We start from the raw sequence: 23,430 nt of genomic DNA, 5'->3' as shown, positions 1-23,430 counted from the left end.
TCTTAAAGATGGGAGACCAGAACTGCACACAGTATTCCAGATGAGATCTCACCAGTGCCTTGTATAACGGTACTAATACCTCGCCTGATGCATCCCATGACTGCATTAGCTTTTTTCATGGCCATATCACATTGGTGGCTCATAGTCATCCTGTGATCAGCCAATCCTCCGAGGTCCTTCTCCTCTGTTACCGCCAACTGATGCCTCCCCAGCTTGTGACAATAGTTCTTGTTATTAATCCCTAAATGCATGATTTTGGTGTTGCTGGGTGATGTCTGGGGTCACTGTCTCTGTTGGAGGAGCAGGGTGGGGGTGCTCAGTGGCAGTGCAGGGAGCACCCCGGGGAGGGCTGGGGGCTAACGAATGCCCTGGTACTCAGGGGCCCGGCAGCCCAGGAGGAGATGAACTGGAAAAGCTGGAGGGCAGGTTGGCTGGACAAGCCAAACAGACCCCAGTGTCTTTAGGAGCCGCCCCCCAGACAGCTGGGCCTGTGACTGCCAGAGAACAGAACTGGGCCGGTCCGCGGGAGAGACAGGGCTGCTGAGCACAGACTCATTTTGGGGTTGGTCACTGGGGCTGGACGAATGCACCCTGCTGCCGGCGATGTCAGGGGAGGGAGGCAATGTGGCCTAGTGGATAGCACACTGGCCTGGGACATGGAAGGCTGGGTTCTGTTCCTGGCTTTGCTACAGAAGGGCCACCCTGGCATTTGATGCACCATCTCTAGCCCCCGGCCTCAGCTGATGGGCAGGATGCCCCAGGCCTGCTGGGTGACTCTGCATAAGACACTTCAGCTCTTTGGCTTTGTCTGCACCAGGGGTTAAGGTAATAATTGGAGATATACCAATCTCCTAGAACTGGAAGAGACCTTGAAAGGTCATTGAGTCCAGCCCCCTGCCTTCACTAGCAGGACCAATTTTTGCCCCAGATCCCTAAGTGGCCCCCTCAAGGATTGAACTCACAACCCTGGGTTTAGCAGGCCAATGCTCAAACCACTGAGCTATCCCACCCCCTGCCACTGAGCTATCCCTCCCCCCAATGTCATTGCTCCGCGCCCCCCTTCTAACAACAAAAATGACTACATGGCCCTAGGAGGGGGGACCGAGGCCTGAGCCGTCCCACTGTCCCAGGCCGGGGGGCGAGAGCCAAACCTCAGGGGCACCAGCCCTGGGGACAGGGGGGCTGGAACCTGAGCCCTGCCACCCAGGGCTGAAATCCTCGGGCTCTGGCCCCAGGCAGTGGGGCTCAGTCTTTGGCTTCAGCCCTGGGCCCCAGCAAGTGTAACACCAGCCCTGGCGACCCCATTAAAATGGAATTGCGACCTAAGTTCCCTCTAAGCTGCATGGCCAGGCAGTTACTTATTAATCCCCACGCAGGGGCTCAGGGCTGTGGCGGAGAAAGATGCTTCTACCCCAGCACGGACCTGCCCGGATTTGAGGTGGGTGGAGGCCTTCCCCCTCCCAGATCTTTGGACCCAGGGCCTGGGCTCACTGTTGATAAACGGTTGTTGCTCAGCCCCTGCCTGTGCACCTGACTCACCATCGCCCCAGGGCCTGGGCTGACTGTGTTTCTGCCCTCACAAAGGCCGCGGAGGAAGACTCCTGCGGCTGGACTAATTCCCTGCTAGGTGGAGGGGGTCCCTGCCACCCCAGGGAGAGACGAGCCCCGGCTAACCTCATTACATCCTCACACCCCAACCCTCTGCTCCAGCCCTGAGCCCCCTCAAACACCCCAAATCCCTCATCCCCGTCCCCACAGCCAGAGTCCCCACACCCCAACCCTGAGCCCCCTCCAACACCCCAAATCCCTCATCCCCATCCCCATAGCCAGAGTCCTCACCCCCCCACACTCCAACCCTGAGCCCCCTCCAACACCCCAAATCCCTCATCCCCATCCCCACCCCCCCCAGCCCTGAGCCCCCTCCAACACCCCAAATCCCTCATCCCCGTCCCCACAGCCAGAGTCCTCACCCCCCCACCCCAACCCTGAGCCCCCTCCAACACCCCAAATCCCTCATCCCCGTCCCCACAGCCAGAGTCCCCACCCCCCCACCCCCCAACCCTGAGCCCCCTCCAACACCCCAAATCCCTCATCCCCGTCCCCACAGCCAGAGTCCTCACCCTCCCCCACCCCAGCTCCGAGCCCCCTCCAAAACCCCAAATCCCTCATCCCCGTCCCCACAGCCAGAGTCCTCACCCCCCCACCCGACCTGAGCCCCCTCCAAAACCCCAAATCCCTCATCCCCATCCCCACAGCCAGAGTCCTCACCCCCCCACCCCAGCCCTGAGCCCCCTCCCACACTCCGAACCTCTCGGCCCCACCCCCACCACATGAATTTTGGTACGTGTCACACATCACCTCCATATTGGTGCATATACAAAAATTAATTCCGCCCATGGATGTAACACATTAGAAGGAACACTGGTCGTGACCCGCTTTGGGGTCCCGACCCCCAGTTAGAAACCGCTGGTCTACGCTACAGTTAGACACATGGGTCAGCCGGCTCTGGCACATGGGGCTCGGGCTAAGGGGCTGTTTAATTGCCAGGTGGACATTCTGGCTCGGGCTGGAGCCTGGGCTCTAGGACCTTTCCCCCTCGTGGGGATCCCAGAGCCCCAGTCACTGCACTGCAGTTAAACAGCCCCTTCATCTGAGGCCACGTCAGCTGGCACGGGCCAGCCGCAGGTGTGTAACTGCAGAGTAGTCACCCTTTGTGCCTCAGTTTCCCCAGCTGAGAAACAGGGATAATGAGACTCTGTGAAGTGCTTTTGAGCTCTACTGCTGGAAAGCTCTAGATCAGAGCGAGGGATTGTCACTGTCGCATGGACAGTAAAGATTTCTGCTGAACTGTGCAAATGCTGAGTGTGTTTATTGTTGATGGGCCACAGAGCGGCCAGACCCCGGCTTGGGATTCAGGACACCTGGGTTTATTCCTGTCTCTGACCTGTTCTGTGACTTTCCACAAATCACTTACACTCTCTGTGCTTCAGTTTCCTCTCCCAGCCTTTGTCTGTCTTGTCTATTTAGACTTGAACTGCTTGGGGCCAGGACTGTCTCTACCTGTGTGTCTGTGCAGCGCCCGGCACAACGGGGCCCTGATCTCAGCTGGGGCAGGGACTGTCTCTCCCTGTGTGTCTGTGCAGCACCCGGCACAACGGGGCCCTGATCTCAGCTGGGGCAGGGACTGTCTCTCCCTGTGTGTCTGTGCAGCGCCCGGCACAACGGGGCCCTGATCTCAGCTGGGGCAGGGACTGTCTCTCCCTGTGTGTCTGTGCAGCGCCTGGCAAAACGGGGCCCTGATCTCAGCTGGGGCAGGGACTGTCTCTCCCTGTAGGTCTGGGCAGCGTGTGGTACAACAGGGCCCCGATCTCAGCTGAAGCCTCTAACTGCTGACATGATACTGTCATAAATATAGAGAAAAGGGCAGCATAAAATCCCTCCTTGGCAGCTGTACTGAATCGCTTTATCTGTAATCACCTGGTTGGCACCTGACCAGAAGGACCAATGAGGAAAGAAGATACTTTCAAATGGGGGCAGGGTGGGAGGATTTGTTTGTGGCTCTCTTTGTTGTTCCTTCCCCAAACAGAGGGGGAGACCAAGCAGGTACAAAATTTTCTGAAAATATACCTGGAATGACCTATCTAAAATTACAGAAATTGTAAGTAGGCAAGGAAATGCGTTAGGTAAGTTATCTTTTGTTTTACTTTGTGAATTTTCCTATGCTACAAAGGTAGTTTTATTCCTGTTTTTGTAACTGTGAAGCTGAGTCCAGAGAGGAATCCTCTGTTTTAAATCGTATTTCCCTGTAAAATTACCTTCCATCCTGATTTTGCAGGTGTGATTCTTTTACTTGTTTCTTTATAAGAAAGTTCTTCTTTTAAGAACCTGACTGATGTTAGTGTCCTAAAGATAAAGGGGCTGGTCTTTACTCACATTGCTAAGGCAATTGGTCGGTATATTATTCGCAAGGCTCCCCAGGAAAAGGGGTGGAAGGGGCTTGGGGGGGATATTTTTTGTGGGGAGGGGGGACAGGGATTCCAAGTGACCCTTCCCTGAATTTTGTGTAAATCACTTGGTGGTGGCAGCAATATGGCCAAGGACAAGGAAAGGATTTTGTGCCTTGGGGAAGTTTAACATAAACTGGTAGAATATAAACTTAGGGGGTCTTTCATGTGGGTCCCCACATCTATATCCCAGAGTTCAGAGTGGGGGTGGGGGGGAACTATGACTGATACAAATCTTTTTATCTTCCTGATGCTTAGCACTGGGGTTAAGGTGCATGTGTGTCACTGTTCGCAGTTTGTCTGATCAGGAATTGTGCCTGGGGATTGCGCTTGGCCAGAGAGAGAACAGCCCGGCTCTTTGATCTCTCGCACCCACACTCCAGTGGGCTCCTGAGAGACCCGTTCCTTCCCCAGGGCAGAGACACCAGTGCAGAGCCCGGCCCTTTAACAGGCAGAGCTCAGAGAAAAGCCCAGTGAGGGCAGTGCCCTTCCACTAGAGGGCATCACCCTCTCCCCCCATGGGCAGAGTTTCCCCTCATTCTGGGGGAGCCCTCCCCGGCAGGCAGAGGGGAAACGGAGGATGACAAGAAAAGAGACACAGGCTCACATTGTCCTCAGCTCATTAGTCCTTGTTGGGGAGGGGAGCTCACAGCCCTGGTGGGAGGATGCAGCTGCTGCCTCAGGCCTGGTCTACACTAAGAAGGGGGGTTGAACTAGGGTACACAAATTCAGCTACGTGAATAGCGTAGCTGAATTTGAAGTACCCTAGTTCTACCTACTCACCTGTCCAGACGCGGCAGGGTCGAACTGCGTGGCTCCCCCGTTGACTCCGCCACCGCTGTTTGCAGTGGTGGAGTACCGGAGTCGACCGCAGCGCTTCCGGAGTTCGAACATCTAGATCAGACGCAATAGTTCGAACTCCGAGAAGTCGAACTCACCGCGTCGACCGGGAAGGTAAGTGTAAACCTACCCTCAGTTTCCCTGCTCGGTTGGGAGGAGCCAGTCACACGAGGACTTAAGTGTTATATCCTTGGTGGGGGGCAGCCGGTTTAGGAAGAAATCACTTGAGGCCAGACAGCAGACAGCTAACAAAACTACCATTTTATTTACAGACACAGAGCTCACCCAACCGGCTGAAACCGGCTGGGCTATCCCCTAATAATCTAACTCAGTTGCCATAGGAACAAAAACCATGACAACCAAATACTCAACATAAAGTTTACAAAACAAAAAAGTTTCCCTTGTGGGAGCTGGTGTATTATTATTATACAAATAATTCTGTACACACATGTATATACACACACACGTCTGTCCTAGCATGTCCCAGCAATCCCCTCCTGGCCGCGGCGTCTCTTCTCGCTCCCCCAGCGCTCAGCAGGGCCTGCACAACAGCCCTTCTCGCTGCACAGCAGAGTTCATGCGTCCTTGGCCCATGGCTGCAGGGGTCACAGCACCTCCTGCTGGCCCCAGCCGGTACATTGGCTCTAGCCACAGCCCGGGCCAGGCTCCTGCCCTGGGCCCCTGACAGGAGGGACACAGCAGCTTGGCTGCTCCCCTGCTGATTTCCAAGTCAGAAGGTTCCTGTCTCTGTGCCAGAGAGTGAGCTGGGGGCTGCCGGCCAATCCGCACCCTCACCCCAGTCCCCCAAATGGGCCAATGGGGGCCAGAGGCTCCAAGGGGAGGAGCTACCTGATGTCCTTCAGCGAGCGTCTCTCTTCCTTGCTGCTGGGCTGTCCCCCTTCGCCAGCCCCGTCCAGTTCCCCACGCGCTGAGGCAGCTGGGCCCAGCCCCACTGACAGGACAAGGCCCGACGCATCCAGGGTCAGTCACTTTGCTCTGCCTGCTGGTTTCTCTGCTGCTTTGCTGCAGATCCAGTGTCCCTCCTTGGAGCAGCTTGAACTGGCAATACCACCGGGGCTTGCAAAAGCACACAGGCCTCGTCCCGCTATTGGAAACCTGCAACAGCAACAAATCATAATAAAAACCCGACACAACTGTTACAGCAGCTGTAACGTTGCACTTCATATGTTCTATGGAAATATGCTCATGAGTGTGAATATGGTGTAACTGGAATATGCTTTATGCAAAAGCTCTCTTGTAAGGTATCAAAACAAAGGTTATAACCTCCTGAATAGATTCCTCCTATTTGTACGCACGTATAATCCCTGTCTCTGAAGCTAGAAATATGAAGTATAACTCTGAGGTCCTACTATAATTATGCGAAGTGTGGGCCATTAATGGTGGTTTAGAAACTTGATGGCTCCCCTTACCCAGGACAATTGATGGTAAATGGTTTATTTACCTGCAAACCTTCCTGTGTACGTGTGGGCCAACCCAGGAAGAATGGAGACTAGGGGCCTAACTGTGATGTGACCATGTCACATGATACTTAATCCTGGTATTTTTCCATTGATGAGGTGGGGATGGGGACAAGCACAGACAAAAGATTCCCGCCTTGTGCCAAAGCTATAACAGGGGGTGGAGCAGGACAAAGGGGGCTGCCAGTCATGAGAAAACCCCTGGTTACCACCTTAGATGTCTGCTGGAACTAACCAGGACTGTACCAGGGGAGAGGATTGGGCCCAGACTAGGAAAGACTCCAGTCTGTGAAGTGAGCTTACTGGAATATCTTTGAGGGTGAGATATTACCTGTAACTAGATCCGCAGTGTATTAAATTAGCCTTGTGTGTTTTGTTTTGTTCTGCTTGGTAACTTACTTTGTTCTGGCTGTTATTACTTGAACCCACTTAAATCCTACTTTTTATACTTAATAAAATCACTTGTTTATTAATAAACCCAGAGTAACTGATTAACCTGGGGGAGCAAACAGCTGTGCATCTCTCTCTCTCAGTGTTATAGAGGGTGAACAATTTATGAATTTGCCCTGTATAAGCTTTATAAAGAGTAAAACAGATTTATTTGGGGTTTGGATCCCACTGGGAGCTGGGTGTCTGGAGACAGGTAACCTGCTGAGTTGTTTTCAGTTAAAGTGGAAGCTTTGAGGGCATGGACCAGACCCTGGGTCTGGGTTGCAGCAGGCTGGCGTGTCTGGCTCAACAAGGCAGGGGTCTGGAGTCCCAATCTGGTAGGGAAAATGGGCTCAGAGGTAATTTCAGCACATCAGGTGACAGTCCCAAGGGGATCTCAGTGACTGAACCCATCTCAGCTTCTACTAGCAGTGAAAATCCAGCCTCAAGCAATTCATCCCAGGACACATGGCAAATCTATGGGAGGGCCAGGCACTGCACCCTGATTTCCCAAGTCACAGCCCCAGGCCTGAACCACGAGGCCAGTGTTCTGTTTTAAATGCGAGCTGTAACATTTACGGAGTAATAGAACTGACATGGACCCACCAGTTGTTGAATTCGGTGCCATTGGTCCACATCCAGGGTTGGTCTGGTTCCCTCCAGAGGCCGATCCAGTGGTCAAGGCGTCCTTTATGGCGCATCAGGAAATCCTTTGTTAAAAAAGTAACAGCAAATACACGTTACACATCTCCGTGTCTGGGATCTCTACAACCTACACTGGGTGCTCTGGGCTGCTACACAGAGCGCTGGGCAGGTGGTCCAGGCTGGTAATTCTACCCCAAGAAATGACATCCCCAACTCAGAGGCAGCAGCCGTCCGCTCCATGAGCTATGGGTTGGTCAGCCCATGCAGGGACATGGTGCTAAGACTAGTCCAGTGTATTTCACGGAACTGGCTGAAGATTTTCCATCCAAATATTTCTGAGACAGAAAACGTGTTTCCTATAAAGTTGAATTTTTCCTACATTTAATTTTGATTTCACTGAAAAGTTTCTATTTTCCATTGAGCAATGATTTTGTTTCGGGTCTTTTCGACATTAATCTGTATCCAGCTGGGTTACCAAGGTGCTTCATGGGAGTTATAGTTTGGGCCTCATACCTCCATTCTGGGTTGAGTTCCCCCAGACTACATCTCCTATAATGCACCATGGTTCCCCTATTGGCTGTGCCACTGCTGGGCATCATGGGAGCTATAGTCCAACCTGGGTTTTCAGTACACAAAAGGGAACAGAAGGCCCCCAAACTACAACTCCCATGAGGAGCCACAGGTGCTGTTCAATGTTGGACCAAGCTGAAACACAATGTTCTGATTTGGTTTGACAAACCAAACTGCTTTGATATGTGAATGATGAAAGAAATTGGTTTGATCAAATGTGGAAACCAGATATTTTCACACATTTCTGGAACTGAATGCAAAGTAAAAAGTTTGTGTATTTCAACTTCTTGTCCTGACTCATGACAGAGACAAATGTGAAAATATCTGAATGTCCCATCAAAATTCTGGCTCAGCTTCTCAGCTGCATTCCAGACCTTTACCACTCCTGCATTCTTACCAAATCCCATGATTTTACTGAGTGTCTCATGCTGTTTGGTGTTTTTCTTAACACCCCAGCTCCTGGAGTCAGGTGATTACAAGAGACTCTCGTCTTTAAGTTTTTAGCCCCCATGATTGCAGAGAAAAACTTTTAAATGTGACCCCCTAAAAGCTACGACACCAGAAAACAAATTAAAAGCCATGACAGCTGTTATTTTAAAGTCAATCTCATGGTTTGGGGGGGGTCCCGATCGATGATTTTTGAACATTTGGGTTGGCAATGCTGCTCCTGTCCCATTAAAGGGGCTGGAAAGCAACTGGATTCCCCGCTGGGGATTCCCGGGAGCAGAGGGTCGGCACATTAGCCCAACACTGCTCCGACTCAACCCCAAGTGAATGGGGAGGATGGAGAGTGGGTGGATCTCTCTGCACTCTGGCTATTCTGGGATGTGAGAAGTTGCCCTAAATTCAAGCAGCATCTGGGTCCCTGCCAGCCCCAGAGCAAGCCCAGCATAAAGCCGCCTTTGCCACCCCCACCCTGTGCAGCCCAGAATCTGGGTCTCACCATTTCCTGCTGGGTGTCAATCACAGCCAGGGAGGCACCGAGGGCAGAGCAGTTGCTCTGGCTGTGGGTCCAGTTCCCTTCAGCCTGTGAGTAATAGTAACACTTCTCCAGGTACCCGACCCAGCCATCTGGGCAGGCAGCCACTGGGCAGGCAGCACAAGCTGGACACGGCTCAGGTTTCTTTGCTGGAGATGAGAAAGTAACGGTGAGAGATCTGCCCGTCACCCTCTGTAGCCACGGCAACAAGCCCCAGTGACACCACACCACGGAACCCCGCACCCCCTCCACACCATGGGAAGCTGCGCTTGTGCCTGGGCACGTTCCCCTTCACAACAGAGAGAGGCCAGCGCCACCCACCAGCTCCCCACAGCGACGCCAGCTGTGAATTCGGGGTCTCGCTTCCAGCCCTGAACTCTTTTGCTGGGGTCCCCATTTTGGTCCCTGCAAGCACAGACTGGGACGCAGTGGAATATGTGGGACACTTAGTGATGTTATTGATACCAATATTATCAAATGGCAACCGAGCTGGCCAGACAGGCCGTGTGAGGGAGCTGCGAAAGTGTTATGATTTGCCAAGCACGATCACCTCGTTTATATGTTTGTATCACTTCTGTGCTATGAGCTATAGATGTGTGGGGTATAGCTGTGCTGTGTGTCTGGGTGACACCCCCAGACAGATTGGCATCGGCACTGCCCAGCCTGCTCAGTGGCCCATCCAGGGTCATCAGCTGTACAATGAACCCATGGAAAGGAGACGGGGCTACACCTTGAGTCAGCAAGACACATAGGGGCAGGCCGGGGGACAGAGAACTCTACAGCTCTTCCATGCCATGTGCTGTGAGCTTGTGTTTGGGACACAGGAAGTGCCAGCCACATAGCAAAAGAACATAATGGGCAGCTGCACCATGTCCATTTTGTCTTCAATCCTGCTCCTCACCTCTGCAGGAACTTCTCTGCAAACTGAAGCTCTGAGCAAAGGACTGAGTGACCCATCCAAGCTGGGGATGTTCCAGGGGGACTTTCAAGCCAGCAAACACCAATGCAGCTAAGAATCTGATCTATGGACTCTGAAGTCTCTGTATGTATCTGACTGCTTGGCCATTTGACAACTCTCTCTCTTCTTGTTCTTTCTTGTATAATGAACCTTTAGTTTTAGGTACTAAAGCACTGGCTGGCAGGGTGGTATCTTGGGTAAGATCCAACCTAATACTGGCCTGGTGATGTGACTGGCCCTTTGGGGTCAGAAGAACATTTTATCGAGTGAGCAGAGCTTTTAAATAACTTCTCACTGTACTGGCCCCACTGGATCCATTCACCGAGGAGGAGCAGGGGGCTTTCAGGCAGGCTTGGAGCCTCATTCCTGTGAAGCCGGCCAGCTCGGCAAGAGACTGGACTTTGGGTGGGTGGCTTTATTAGCCAGGGAAGCTGAGTGCAGACCCAGTGCTCAGAAGTGCTGTGCGTGATACAGCAATATAAAGTAAAACTATTGGACAGGGACACATGGCATCTCTGGGGGCAGAGGAGCTGGGATTTCTGTGAGGACCCGGTGTCAGGGCTGGATGTCACAGGGGAGCGCTGCAAAGGGACGCAGGGACTGGGGTGCAGCTATTGTTACCTGCAGGGCAAAGACAGGGCTGGCCTAGCCGGGAGGAGAGGGCTTGTGAGGCTGAAAGGCTGGTGGGGTCAGGGAGCTGACAGCCAGTCAGGCGCAGGTACAGATCCCTCCCGCTGGAAGCAAGGGGGGTAACACGGTGACTCACAGCCCTGGGTAACCAGGTGTGTTTGGGCGACAGCAGAGTTACCCAACAGCCAGTGGGACATTGGAGGAGGGGGAGACCCCACAGAAACCCCACGGGCTCAGCAGAGTCTGATGTGACAGTTGAAGCAGGGGTGGGCTGTGGTGGGAGCAGGGGGGCTTGTGATGTTTCCAGCACGGAGTGGAAGGTGCAGAGACGGGGTCAGTGCAGGCTCCACACTCACCTGACAGTGCGATGGTGACGATGAGGAGGAGGATGCTCAGGATGAGATTGAGACCCACACTCGGAACTGCCCAGCGACGGGCCCTTGGTTCCAACCCAGACAGCAAACCTGTAACAGAAACAGCCAGGAATGCTCACGCTGCTGCTACGGCAGGGGGTGCAGGGCCCTACACTGATTAACTGCATCAGCTGGAGATCATTTGAAAACAGGGAATATTCTGCAAATACAGAGATGCATTTAGAATGAGGGGGGAAGTGCTTTCAACTTTTTGGGAGGGGTCAGAAAAAACAGGGGGTTTCAATTGGAGGTTTTCAGAGATTTCCCCTGCCCCTTGAAAATGTTTCCAGTGAAAGTATTTAGTTAAAACAGGAGAGATTGGAGGGAGGAGACCCTAACATAATAAATAAAAAACTGATTCTTCTCTTGTTTTCTAACAGAAAAATCCCTTCCCCACAAAATGTGTCCATCTGGAATGCAGCCTGGCATTGTTTGCATTTGAAACCCTGAAAACTTCAGAACAAAAAAAATTGTGGAACATTTTTTTGTTCAAAAAAGCATTTCCCACCCAGAAGGCGCTGATGGAAAGTTGACCATCCTGTCTAGCGCTGAGGGAGGAAGTGGGGTGAATACGCAGGGACTGAGCAGGGACCTCTGGATCGAAAGCCACAGACGGCTCCTGCCTGGGCTAAAGGCCGCAGTACCCCTCTACCTCGATATAACGCAGCCTGATACAACACGAATTCGGATATAACACGGTAAAGCAGTGCTGGGGGGCAGAGCTGCATACTCTGGTGGATCAAAGCAAGTTCAGTATAACGCGGTTTCACCTATAACATGGTAATATTTTGGGGGTCCTGAGGACAGCGTCATATCAAGATAGAGGTGTATATTGAAGGCCGCAGCTGACTTGTGTATTTTACACGGACCAGCCACTAGAGGGAGCTAAAGGCCCTCGCTGAGTGAATGCGGGTTGGACAGGAGAGGGTTAAGAAGACCCCACAGAGGCAGCTGTACCTGTAGGGCAGATTGTGCAGCTCTCTCCACCCTGGGGGGGGATGGGCACATAAGATGTTCCGTTTTGATTCATTGCGGTTTCCTGGGAACCCAGGTCTGGATCTGGCTCCTCAGCAGGAGACGACTCGTCCCAAATCTTTTCTCTCTCAAAGGCTCACGGACTCCAACCGGGAGACTCGGTCATCTGAACCACCTGTCTGCAGCCACCGGTCACTGAGGCTTGTTCGCGGTGGGGCTGGCAGAGCCCTTCGTAAGGACAGTTTCAAAGCAGCTCACTGGATTACAGCTCAGGTGTGGTTTGGCTACGTGGGGTGATCAGGAAAAACTCCTGTCAACTATAATTGGATTGTGAGTTTTACCCCAACCAGCCAGGCTGGGTCTGAGCTGTGTTTGAATGAACTGTTTCAAAGCTTCCCTTGGCACTGCTTTGATCCCCAGGGTCAACTGGGCCTTAGCAGGTGCTGCCCAAATCAACTCCAGGTCGCTGAATCATCCTTGTTCTGTTTCCTTTCACTGCTGTCCCATCCCGTGGGGTCTGGGTTCGAGGGTTTGCCTGTGGAGAGAATTGTCGGGTTACTCTGGCTCAGTGATTTCCCTACACGCCCCCCAGGGGGGGTGTACAACCCCCCCTGAATTTTCCCAACACCCCCCCAAGTTTTGTGAGCTAGTTACATACCAATTTAGTGACTGTTTGGAAATCTGAATTTAAACTGAAACATTAATACACACTTTAAAAGCTTATACAGTGTATGATAAAATATGTCAAGTATCAGAGGGGTAGCCGTGTTAGTCTGGATCTGTAAAAGCAGCAAAGAATCCTGTGGCACCTTATAGACTAACAGACGTTTTGCAGCATGAGCTTTTGTGGGTGAATACCCACTTCTTCGGATGCAAGTAGTGGAAATTTCCAGGGGCAGGTATATATATGCAAGCAAGAAGCAAGCTAGAGATAACGAGGTTAGTTCAATCAGGGAGGATGAGGCTGTGAATGGCTTGCCAACTACAGAACCAGTTTTTCCTCCCTTGGTTTTCAACCTCTACTGCTAGAACAGGGCCTCATCCTCCCTGATTGAACTAACCTCGTTATCTCTAGCTTGCTTCTTGCTTGCATATATATACCTGCCCCTGGAAATTTCCACTACTTGCATCCGACGAAGTGGGTGTTCACCCATGAAAGCTCATGCTGCAAAACGTCTGTTAGTCTATAAGGTGCCACAGGATTCTTTGCTGCTTCTCCCTGACAGCTAGTGATGAGCTGGGGGTTGGGGGGGAAAGGCTTCAGGGCCAGATTATATTTACATTCACACCTAATCTACCTAGGTATCCAGCAAACAGAGCTGTGTTGTCCAAGTGATAGATTTTGGCTGGGGTTGGGTTACAAACCACTTGAATGTGGGGGAAGGGGGGATGAAATGTTGTTCTTATTGTATGAGTAAAGGGCAGTAGAACTGTACTTAGTCTGTGATGATTTGAAGGCATCAAGAGAGAGGGTGGGGACCTGTCCCTCTCCACTGTTTAAAGACAGAGCTGATTAGGCTCCATAGATAGTCTTTTGTTCTGTTAAGTGACCACTGCAGCTGAAATCACTGACACTCAGGTCTAAGTGCTTAGTCCTGTTGTGGGGAGAGTGTTCCTGTGGGTACAGTGTTTTTGTGTAAGAGACAGCCCAGACTGCACTAGCAGCGAGGTTCCCGCACTGAGGGCTCAGCTGAAATCACTGAGAGCTGGTGGAACCTCAAGAGACCAACTTGCAGAGGTCACAGTGGTAGGTGACAGCAGAAGGTGACTGTGCAGGGCCATTGGCAACAGAGTGGTGGAGTGAACCATGGGACAACGAACAGCCGTGGCCAGAGCAAACTGTGCCTTTTTGTCCCCCACCTGGAAGGTGTACTCACGTGAAAGCACCTCTGAACTCTGAGTCTCCACTGACCAAGGACAACACCGGTGAGTGGAGTGCGGTGGAGGGAAAAGTGAGGGGCATGTTAAATAAACATTTGTTTGTTGGACTATATTTTAGTCACTTTGCTCCAGAATGCTAGATTTGTGACTGGGAATGGAAACTTATATAAATATGTTTCCCAGTAGGCCAAGATTTTTAAAATGCAGTATTTGCCAAGGTTGTTATCTCACATTGTTGCTATCTTGAGAGGTCATTATGTTGGGGAGTTTCTGTACTAAACATTTTTATTAATTTTTACATATGAATGGTCATACTGGGTCAGACCCATGGTCCATATAGCCCAGTACCCTGTCTTACAACAGTGGTCAAGGCCAGGTGCTTCAGAGGGAATGAATAGAACAGGGAATCATCAAGTGATCCATCCTCTGTTGCCCATTCCCAGCTTCTGGCAAACAGGCTAGGGACACTCAGAGCATGGCGTTGCATCCCCCTCATCCTGGCTAATAGCCACAGATGGACCTGTTCTCCAGGAATTTATCTAGTTCTTTTTAAAATCCTGTTATAATTTTGGTCTTCACAGCATCCCCTGGCAAAGAGTTCCCTGGGTTGACTTTATATTGTGTGAAGAAATACTTCCTTTTGTTTTTTTTAAATCTGCTGCCTATTAATTTCATTCGGTGACTGCTAGTTCTTGTGTTATGTGAAGGATTAAATAAAATTTCCTTATTCACTTTCTTCGCACCAGTCAAGATTTTGTAGACCTCTATCATATCCCCATTAGTCATCTCTTTTCTAAGCTGAAAATTCCCAGTCACTTTAATCTCTCCTCCTGTTTCATACCCCTCATCATTTTAGTTGCCCATCTCTGTACCTTTTCCAATTCCAATATATATTTTTTAGGATGGGTGACCAGATCTACACACACTATTCAAGGTGTGCACGTACCATGGATTTATATAGAGGCAATATGATATTTTCTGTCTTATCTATCCCTTTCTTAATGATTCCCAACATTGTTTGCTTTTGTAACTGTTGCTGCACATGGAGTGGATGTTTTCAGAGATCTATCCACAATGACTCCAAGATGTCTTCCTTGAGTGTTAACAGCTAATTCAGATGCCATCATTTTGTATGTATAGTTGAGATTGCTTTCCAATTTGCATTACTTTGCATTTATCAGCATTGAATTTAATTTGCCATTTTGTTGCCCAGTCACCCAGTTTTGTGATATCCCTTTGTAGATCTTCGCAGTCTGCCTGGGACTTAACTATCTTGAATAGTTTTGTATCATCTGCAAGTTTTGCCACCTCACTGTTTACCCATTTTTCCAGATGAATATGTTGAATAGGACTGGTCCCAGTACTGATCCCTCAAGGATACCACTATTTATCTCTCTCCAGTCTGAAAACTGATAATTTATTCCTACCCTTTGTTTCCCATCTTTTAACCAGTTACTGATCTTCCCTCTTACCCCATGATGGCTTACTTTTCAAAAGTCAATTTAAATTAAATACATTTTTATTAATTTTTTTTTTTTAGAAATCTAGATCTGTTATGTGTTTTGGTGTAACTTGCATTTTCCTTATGTTAAATTTGGATTATCCTAACAAAACATTTACTTTATTCACTTTCTTCACATCAGTCAAGATTTTATAGACCTTTAGCATATCCCCCCTTAGTTGTCTCTTTTCTAAGCTGAAAATTCCAAGTCATTTTAATTTTTTCTCCTGTTTCATACCCCTAATCATTTTAGTTGCCCATCTCTGTACTTTTTGCATTTCCAGTATGTCTTTTTTGGGATAGAGTAACCAGATCTGCACACAGTATTCAAGGTGTACATGTGCCATGGATTTATATAGAGGCAATATGATATTTTCTGTCTTATTATCTATCCCTTTCTTAAAAAAGCAAAGGTTTCAGAGGAGCAGCCGTGTTAGTCTGTATTGCAAAAAGAACATAAGCTTTCATGGGCTACATCCGTTGAAGTGGACTGTAGACCACGAAAGCTTATGCTCAAATAAATTTGTTAGTCTCTAAGGTGCCACAAGTGCTCCTGTTCTTTTTAAAAAAGCAAACAGAACGTTGGGAATCACTGACTGCCGCTGCACACTGAGTGGATGTTTTCAGAGAACTATCCACAATGACTGCAAGATCTTTCTTGAGCGTTAACAGCTAATTCAGACTCCTTCATTTTGTATGTATAGTTGAGATTGTTTTCCAATGTACATTACTTTGCATTTATCAACATTAAATTTCATCTGCCATTTTTGTTGCCCAGTCACCCAGTTTTATGAGATCTCTTTGTAATTCTTTGCAGTCTGCCTGGGACTTACCTATCTTGAATAGTTTCGTATCATCTGCAAATTTTGCCACCTCACTGTTTACCCATTTTTCCAGATCATTTATGAATATGTTGAACAGCACTGGTCCCAGTACCGACCCCTCAGGGATACCACTATTTATCTCTCTCCATTCTGAAAACTGATAATTTATTCCTACCCATCTTTTAACCAGTTACTGATCCATGAGAGGATCTTCCCTCTTACCCCATGATGGCTTACTTTTCAAAAGTCAATTTAAATTAAATACTTTTTTTAAAAATGTATATATTTTTTTAGAAATCTAGACCTGTTATGTGTTTTGGTGTAACTTGCATTATTCTTATGTTAAATTTGCATAATCCTAACAAAACATTTACTTTATTCATATCTCTTTTACATAGCTCATTGGCCCTGACACCCCCCCTGTAAATTCGAACACCCCCCCTAATTTCAATTCCTGGAGAAACCACTGCTCTGGCTGGCTCCTGTCGGTGTTTATCTGCCCAGCCCCAGCCCTGCACAGCAGGGTCAGTTAGAGCCGACAGTGCTAGGACGGCCCTGGTTTCTCTACATCAATTGTCATCTGAAGGATCCCAAAGCACTTGACAAATCCATGGAGGCAGGTGCTGGACTGGGGTCAGTTCCATGGAGAGAGAGTGGGGCCAGATCCCGGGCTGGTGTGAATCCACTGTAGTCAATCTGCTGCAGTCAATGGGGCCAGACCCCCAGCTCTGATTGGTGATGTCTGTTTATACAATTGCTCCAGACACACCTGAATTGACAGGAATGAATTTGCTTTCCCTTATGCAGATAGTTCACAAGAAGTCGTTATAGTTCAATGTGAGAGCCTGGAATTTTGCATGGGGGGGGGGGGCAGTTCTCTCTCTCTGCCCTTGGGGGAGCCCCATGAAGTCCCTGCACCCCTGGCAGGACAGAACCTGGGAGAGCAGCTGTGACGGAGCGATTCTGGCGGGACCCAACTGAGAGTGCCAAATCAGGACCAATTGCTCAAACAGGGCAGTCACAGCCCTAGGCTGGGGTTTTTCCACCTCTAAGGCCAACCAAACCAGCCAGACAAAAAGGACTTTGGTCTCACCCCACTGGCTAACCACAAGTCACACAAGCAATTTCCTTAGACACTCCAGTCTCCCAGCATCACCACCAGTGCACTCGTCCTGGGGATGAATGGTTATGAAAACCAACACCCCAATAAAAGAAAACGGTTCCCTCGATCCCAAAGGACCAAGCCCCAGACCCAGGTCAATATACACATCAGATCTTACCCACAAATCACGCTGTTGCCAATCCTTTAGAATCTAAAATCTAAAGGTTTATTTACAAAGGGAAAAAGGTGGAAATGAGAGGTAGAATTGGTTAAATGGAATCAATTACATACAGTAATGGCAAAGTTCTTAGTTCAGGCTTGCAGCAGTGCTGGAGTAAACTGCAGGTTCAAATTGAGTCTCTGGAATACATCCCCGCTGGGATGGGTCGTTCAGTCCCTTGTGTAAAGCTTCAGTTTGTAGCACAGTCCCTCCAGAGGTCAGAAGCAGGGTTGAAGACAAGATGGAGATGAGGCATTAGCCTTATACAGGCTTTTCCAGGTGTAAGAATCCCTTTGTCTTCACTGTGGAAATTTACAGCAAAATGGAGCCTGGAGTCACATGGGCCAGTCCCTGCATACTTTGCTGAGTCACAAGGCGTGTCTGCCTTCTCTCCATGGGTCAATTGTGTAGCCGATGGCCCTTTAATGGGCCATCAAGCCAGCTATGCCGGGCTAACATCAGCTTTGTCTGGGACACTTCCCAGAGGCAGAGCATAATACAGAATACAGACATTACAGAGCCAATACTTATAACTTCAACTACAAAATGATACGCAGACATACAGACAGCATAATCATAACCAGCAACCCAGAACCTGGTCTTAGACACCTTAGATGACCCCCTTTACCCAAGGTTTGGTGCCACTACAGGACCTTGGTTGCAACCCATGTTCTATATGGTCCCCATTTATATCAATAACGTCACACCCCCAACGCAAAATTGATGCAGGAAGGGATGACAAAACATCGCTGACTGCATCCCAAGAGCCCCCTTTCCTTGGGTCTGTCTCACTACAGCTAGTGTTGGGCTAGAGGCCGTACCAGTGTATAACCGAAATGGTTTATCAAAGTCATGTTCAATAACATGAATGGATCTCTTTACAAACTTAAGGTATAACTTGGTTAGCTTTTGCAGCATGGTTCCTGCATGTTTCATGTGATCTTGCCAAGAGCTAAAGAAAACAGCTACTTTATCCATACCAGCTTTGGCCAATGTTTTGAACCCAATTAACATTAAACCAATGTAGATATTGATGTTGTTCATAGTACAGGACTCTTGGCATTTAGCCATGAAAGCAATATGGTAGTGTGCCTCAGTTTCCCCTTTCATGCAGCACATCAGGTCTTGAATGTATTTTCCCCTGTGAAAAGTTCCAACACTGTTTACATGCATTAACTGTGAAACATCAGTATAGCAAGGCCCTCTAACATAAAGTGTGTTTTCATGTATTTCTTTCAACATGTTCAAGGGACTTTCCAACAGATTGGGCACATTGTACATTGTTACAGTTCTTGGCAATAGCAACACATTAGTTACAAAATTTAGCATTAGTAATAACAAAAAATTCATTGCAAGTGTCCATTTACAATCATATTTGTCATGCCACACCCTTGGCTCAATACCATTGGAGTTTGGGCATTTTAGGGTTAACCTGTGGCTTCCCTTTGCAAAATTCAGTCTTCTCTTTCCTTCTGGATTAAACCCTGATTTCTCTTGCTTAACCGAATTCACTGGCTGATGGGGTGGGCCCTCTGTGCTAACAGCTATTAGCAATTCTTTCTTCTCCCTGCCAGCCAAGTAATTCGCATCAACACAGACACTAGCTTTTAACTTCTTAGCTGCTATGGATTCCAAGGCTGGACTTTGTCTTACAGAGATACCACACCAATCCAAAGAGTCTGAGGGTGAGAGCTGGCTTGCTCTCCCCTGCCTCCTTAAGCATTCAGCCATAAAACTGTTCTGCTTTGAAACACCAGTAACTGAATCCGTCCTCAGATCCTGAAGCACAGACTGCTCACTTACCGATTCAGCATGGAGACATTCCTGTCCCAACAGCATTGTCTCCCCAACAAGCTGGCTACACACAGCCAGGTGGTTATAGGGCTGCTCAACTTCCTTAACAGCTTCTACTCCACCTGAGACCTTTTCAAAGCTGCCCACACTGGATCTCTCAAAAGGAAAGTCAGTGGATCCATTCACAACAGAAAATTTCTGGCTGTTAGGAACTGAAACTTCCTTGATTAAATCACTTTTACACCCTTCAGTTGCAGTAAACTGCTTGCACAGGCTACCATGAGGATTCCTTTCCCTAGGAGCTTCTCTAAGCAGCAATTCACCCCTCACAGAAATTCTGCCCTTCCCCTCTCCACCTAGGGCTTGCTCTACAGGAACACTTCCCTGAGCAACCACAGACGCTTTCTGGGTCTCACTTACATTTAGACTCACTTCAGGCCCAACAGGCGGATTTCTACACAATCCCCTTTTAGGCACACCTACAGACTTTCTAGATAACAGGTCAGAAGCAGTCTCCTTCCCTTGGCCATGAACAAGTTCAGGAATCTTTTCCTTCTTGCTACAAGTTGTCAAACTGTCAGTAGGTAACACACTTAACTCACCTTCATGCTCTCCTTGTGCCCTGGCTAGGGCATCACCCTGATCAGACAGAGTTGCTGCACCCTTTTCCAACCACACATTAGCAACTGGCAAACTACAAGCACCAGAACTGTCTGGTCTTTGGGACCTTGCTATGACACTAACTGGATGCAACCTAGTCACAGTGCCATTCTCCCCAGCAGACACAAACTCAGGACTATTCCCTTCCTGGGCTTTAGCTGTATTTACAACCAACTCCGAGACAACTGAATCACCCTCAACCATCACAGGCTGACAGGCACCTTCTGTCTGCTCCACAGACACAGAAGAGCCGGAGACACATTCTCCTTTACCAGACACACAGCTTGGGATTTCACTTCCCTTGTCCCAGCACACAGGGCTGTTCACAGACAACTGCTTGGAGACTGGGGTAGCTTCCTTCATAGGCAAGTCAATACCCCTGACAGAGACAGGCACATTTCCTCCACTGTCACATTTCTCCACACAGGAAACAGGTAAGGGATATGGACACTCATCTTCCACTATCCCTCCCTTCCCAAACTGCTGATTAGACAACGCCATCAGCTCACAAGGCTGCCTACGCTCCTCCAAACTTTCCCTACCAGGCACATTGCCTCTCCCAACAGATAAGCTGCTGCTCTTTTCACCACACTGAGCTACTTTTAGCAAAACACAGTTACCCATTTCAGGTTTACTTCTACAAGCTGCACTAGCCAACAATCCATTACCCATTACAAATTTACCCTCTCCTTCCTCAGTTAGGGATTTAACCTGAGAAACATTTTCCTCCCCAATGAGATCTTTCTGCTCTTGATCTAACTCCAGATTTCCTTCTGAGACATTGGACCGACATTCAGAAACTTCATTTACAGACACACTGCTTTCTTGCACAGACAAACAGATATTTTCCACCAGGTTAGAATCCCCCTCTCCATAGCCATAGCAAAACGGGTTAAACCCAGAGAACTGCCCAGAGTAATACCACATATCAACACAGTTATAAACTGGATTTTCCAGAGGATACAGTCTCTGCCGTTCTTCCACTGCTTTTTTGACTTGGAGCTGGAGTCTAGCAGTTTCTTGTTGCATCTTGTGAGTCTCCTCCTCAGCAGCCAGCAGCTCCAGACGTCCCTTACGAGCTTTTTCTTCTCTCTTAGCAGACTCTTTCGCTCTCTCAGCTGCCTCTTTTGCTCTCAGCTGCCTCTCTCTTTCTCTCGGCCGCCTCTTTCTCCAGCTGGGCCAAGACTTGCTTCTCTTCCATTCGAATTTTTGCCAGTTCTTGCTCATAATCAAACTGCAGGCTGTCTCTCAAGGCTTGCAGTTTCCTTGCTTTTCCTGATGCTTTCTGTCTCATGGTCACTGATCTTTAACCAACCAAACTCTCAATCCCAAAGTTAAAATTTGGATAGCGTGGGGTTCTGACCCAAAGCTTAATTGACCTGGTTCTGTGGATCCAAGCACGACTACGCCACTGTGACGGAGCGATTCTGGCGGGACCCAACTGAGAGTGCCAAATCAGGACCAATTGCTCAAACAGGGCAGTCACAGCCCTAGGCTGGGGTTTTTTCCACCTCTAAGGCCAACCAAACCAGCCAGACAAAAAGGACTTTGGTCTCACCCCACTGGCTAACCACAAGTCACACAAGCAATTTCCTTAGACACTCCAGTCTCCCAGCATCACCACCAGTGCACTCGTCCTGGGGATGAATGGTTATGAAAACCAACACCCCAATAAAAGAAAACGGTTCCCTCGATCCCAAAGGACCAAGCCCCAGACCCAGGTCAATATACACATCAGATCTTACCCACAAATCACGCTGTTGCCAATCCTTTAGAATCTAAAATCTAAAGGTTTATTTACAAAGGGAAAAAGGTGGAAATGAGAGGTAGAATTGGTTAAATGGAATCAATTACATACAGTAATGGCAAAGTTCTTAGTTCAGGCTTGCAGCAGTGCTGGAGTAAACTGCAGGTTCAAATTGAGTCTCTGGAATACATCCCCGCTGGGATGGGTCGTTCAGTCCCTTGTGTAAAGCTTCAGTTTGTAGCACAGTCCCTCCAGAGGTCAGAAGCAGGGTTGAAGACAAGATGGAGATGAGGCATTAGCCTTATATAGGCTTTTCCAGGTGTAAGAATCCCTTTGTCTTCACTGTGGAAATTTACAGCAAAATGGAGCCTGGAGTCACATGGGCCAGTCCCTGCATACTTTGCTGAGTCACAAGGCGTGTCTGCCTTCTCTCCATGGGTCAATTGTGTAGCCGATGGCCCTTTAATGGGCCATCAAGCCAGCTATGCCGGGCTAACATCAGCTTTGTCTGGGACACTTCCCAGAGGCAGAGCATAATACAGAATACAGACATTACAGAGCCAATACTTATAACTTCAACTACAAAATGATACGCAGACATACAGACAGCATAATCATAACCAGCAACCCAGAACCTGGTCTTAGACACCTTAGATGACCCCCTTTACCCAAGGTTTGGTGCCACTACAGGACCTTGGTTGCAACCCATGTTCTATATGGTCCCCATTTATATCAATAACGTCCCAGCAGCAGACACAGCTTCCCAGCTGAGCCGATCTGAAGGGAGCGACTCCAACAGCAGCCAGCACCAGCTGCTTCAGTGGGAAGGGCAGGACACCCCTGTAATGGACAGGGATGGAATTACCTGCCCCAAGGGAGGGAACATAAAGAACTGGAATTCATTTGCAAACTGGACACCATCAGATTAGGCCTGAATAAAGGCCAGGAGTGGTTGGGTCACTACAAAACCTAAACCTACTTTCTCTCATACTAATTTCTCCCTATTGTTACTCACACCTCCTCGTCAACTGTTTGTAATGGGCCACTCTCGTTACCACTTCAGAAGTGATTTTCCCTCCCTTAGCGTCCTGCTGTCAATTGAATGGTCTCGTTAGACCAGTGGTCCCCAACCTTTTCGTCTGGCAGGCACCCGATGAAGGACCATGCGGCGGTCGAGCATCCGCCCCAGCGTCACTTGGCCTCAGCGCTGCTGCTGCTGCTCTGCCTCCAGCACCCTGGGCTGCTTCTCTGGCCCCGCTGGCTCTGTGGCTGCATCCCGGCTCCCAGCACAGGATCTGATCTCTCCTTAGCTTGGCCCCCCTGAGTCTGTGTGACCCAGGGGGACCAGATCAGAGGGATGAAATATGGAAAGGGGGGGCAGTGAGGGGGCAGGGCTGGAGGCGGGGATTGGGGAGGGATCCAAGGGGGAAGGAGGGGGCGGGGGGGGCAGAGCCCCTCCGGGCTCCCCCCGTGCCCAGCAGCGCAGGGCAGGCGTTTGCTTGTCCAGTGACGCGGGACAAACAAGCAAATACTGGGACCGTCCCGATAAAATCCGGACATCTGGTCACCCTGGTCTGCGCCAGGGCGGGTCCAGCTCACACGGAGGACAGGACCTTTCTGAGTCCCTGATTAGCTGCCCACTCTGTCAATCAGGCTGACGTAAAGCATTAGCCTCTCCCCGTTGGTTCTAGGGACTGTCAATCTCAGGGTCCTGATTTTGCATCCTCACTTCCCTTCCTTGTGGTGCTGGGAGGAGCAACCCCTCCCCCCGCCAGTGTTA

At 49.4% G+C, this 23,430-nt stretch overlaps 1 protein-coding gene across 1 annotated transcript; it reads right to left on the bottom strand.

Moving 5' to 3' along the window:
• Window positions 1-5,653: 5,653 nt before the first annotated feature.
• On the bottom strand, window positions 5,654-22,815 carry LOC123345838 (C-type lectin domain family 2 member D-like). Its single transcript, XM_044982897.1, has 6 exons — window positions 22,782-22,815; window positions 11,904-12,056; window positions 10,890-10,997; window positions 8,910-9,094; window positions 7,358-7,461; window positions 5,654-5,960 (listed from the first exon to the last, which is right to left on the bottom strand). The coding sequence occupies exons 1-6, from the start codon at window positions 22,813-22,815 to the stop codon at window positions 5,831-5,833; spliced, it is 714 nt and encodes a 237-aa protein (XP_044838832.1). The 3' UTR covers window positions 5,654-5,830.
• Window positions 22,816-23,430: the final 615 nt, after the last annotated feature.

The sequence above is a fragment of the Mauremys mutica genome, chromosome 12 (assembly GCF_020497125.1).
Source record: "Mauremys mutica isolate MM-2020 ecotype Southern chromosome 12, ASM2049712v1, whole genome shotgun sequence".
NCBI lineage: Eukaryota > Metazoa > Chordata > Testudines > Geoemydidae > Mauremys > Mauremys mutica.
Note: the sequence above shows the minus strand (reverse complement) of the source record. Positions and strands in the feature narration are given on the sequence as shown.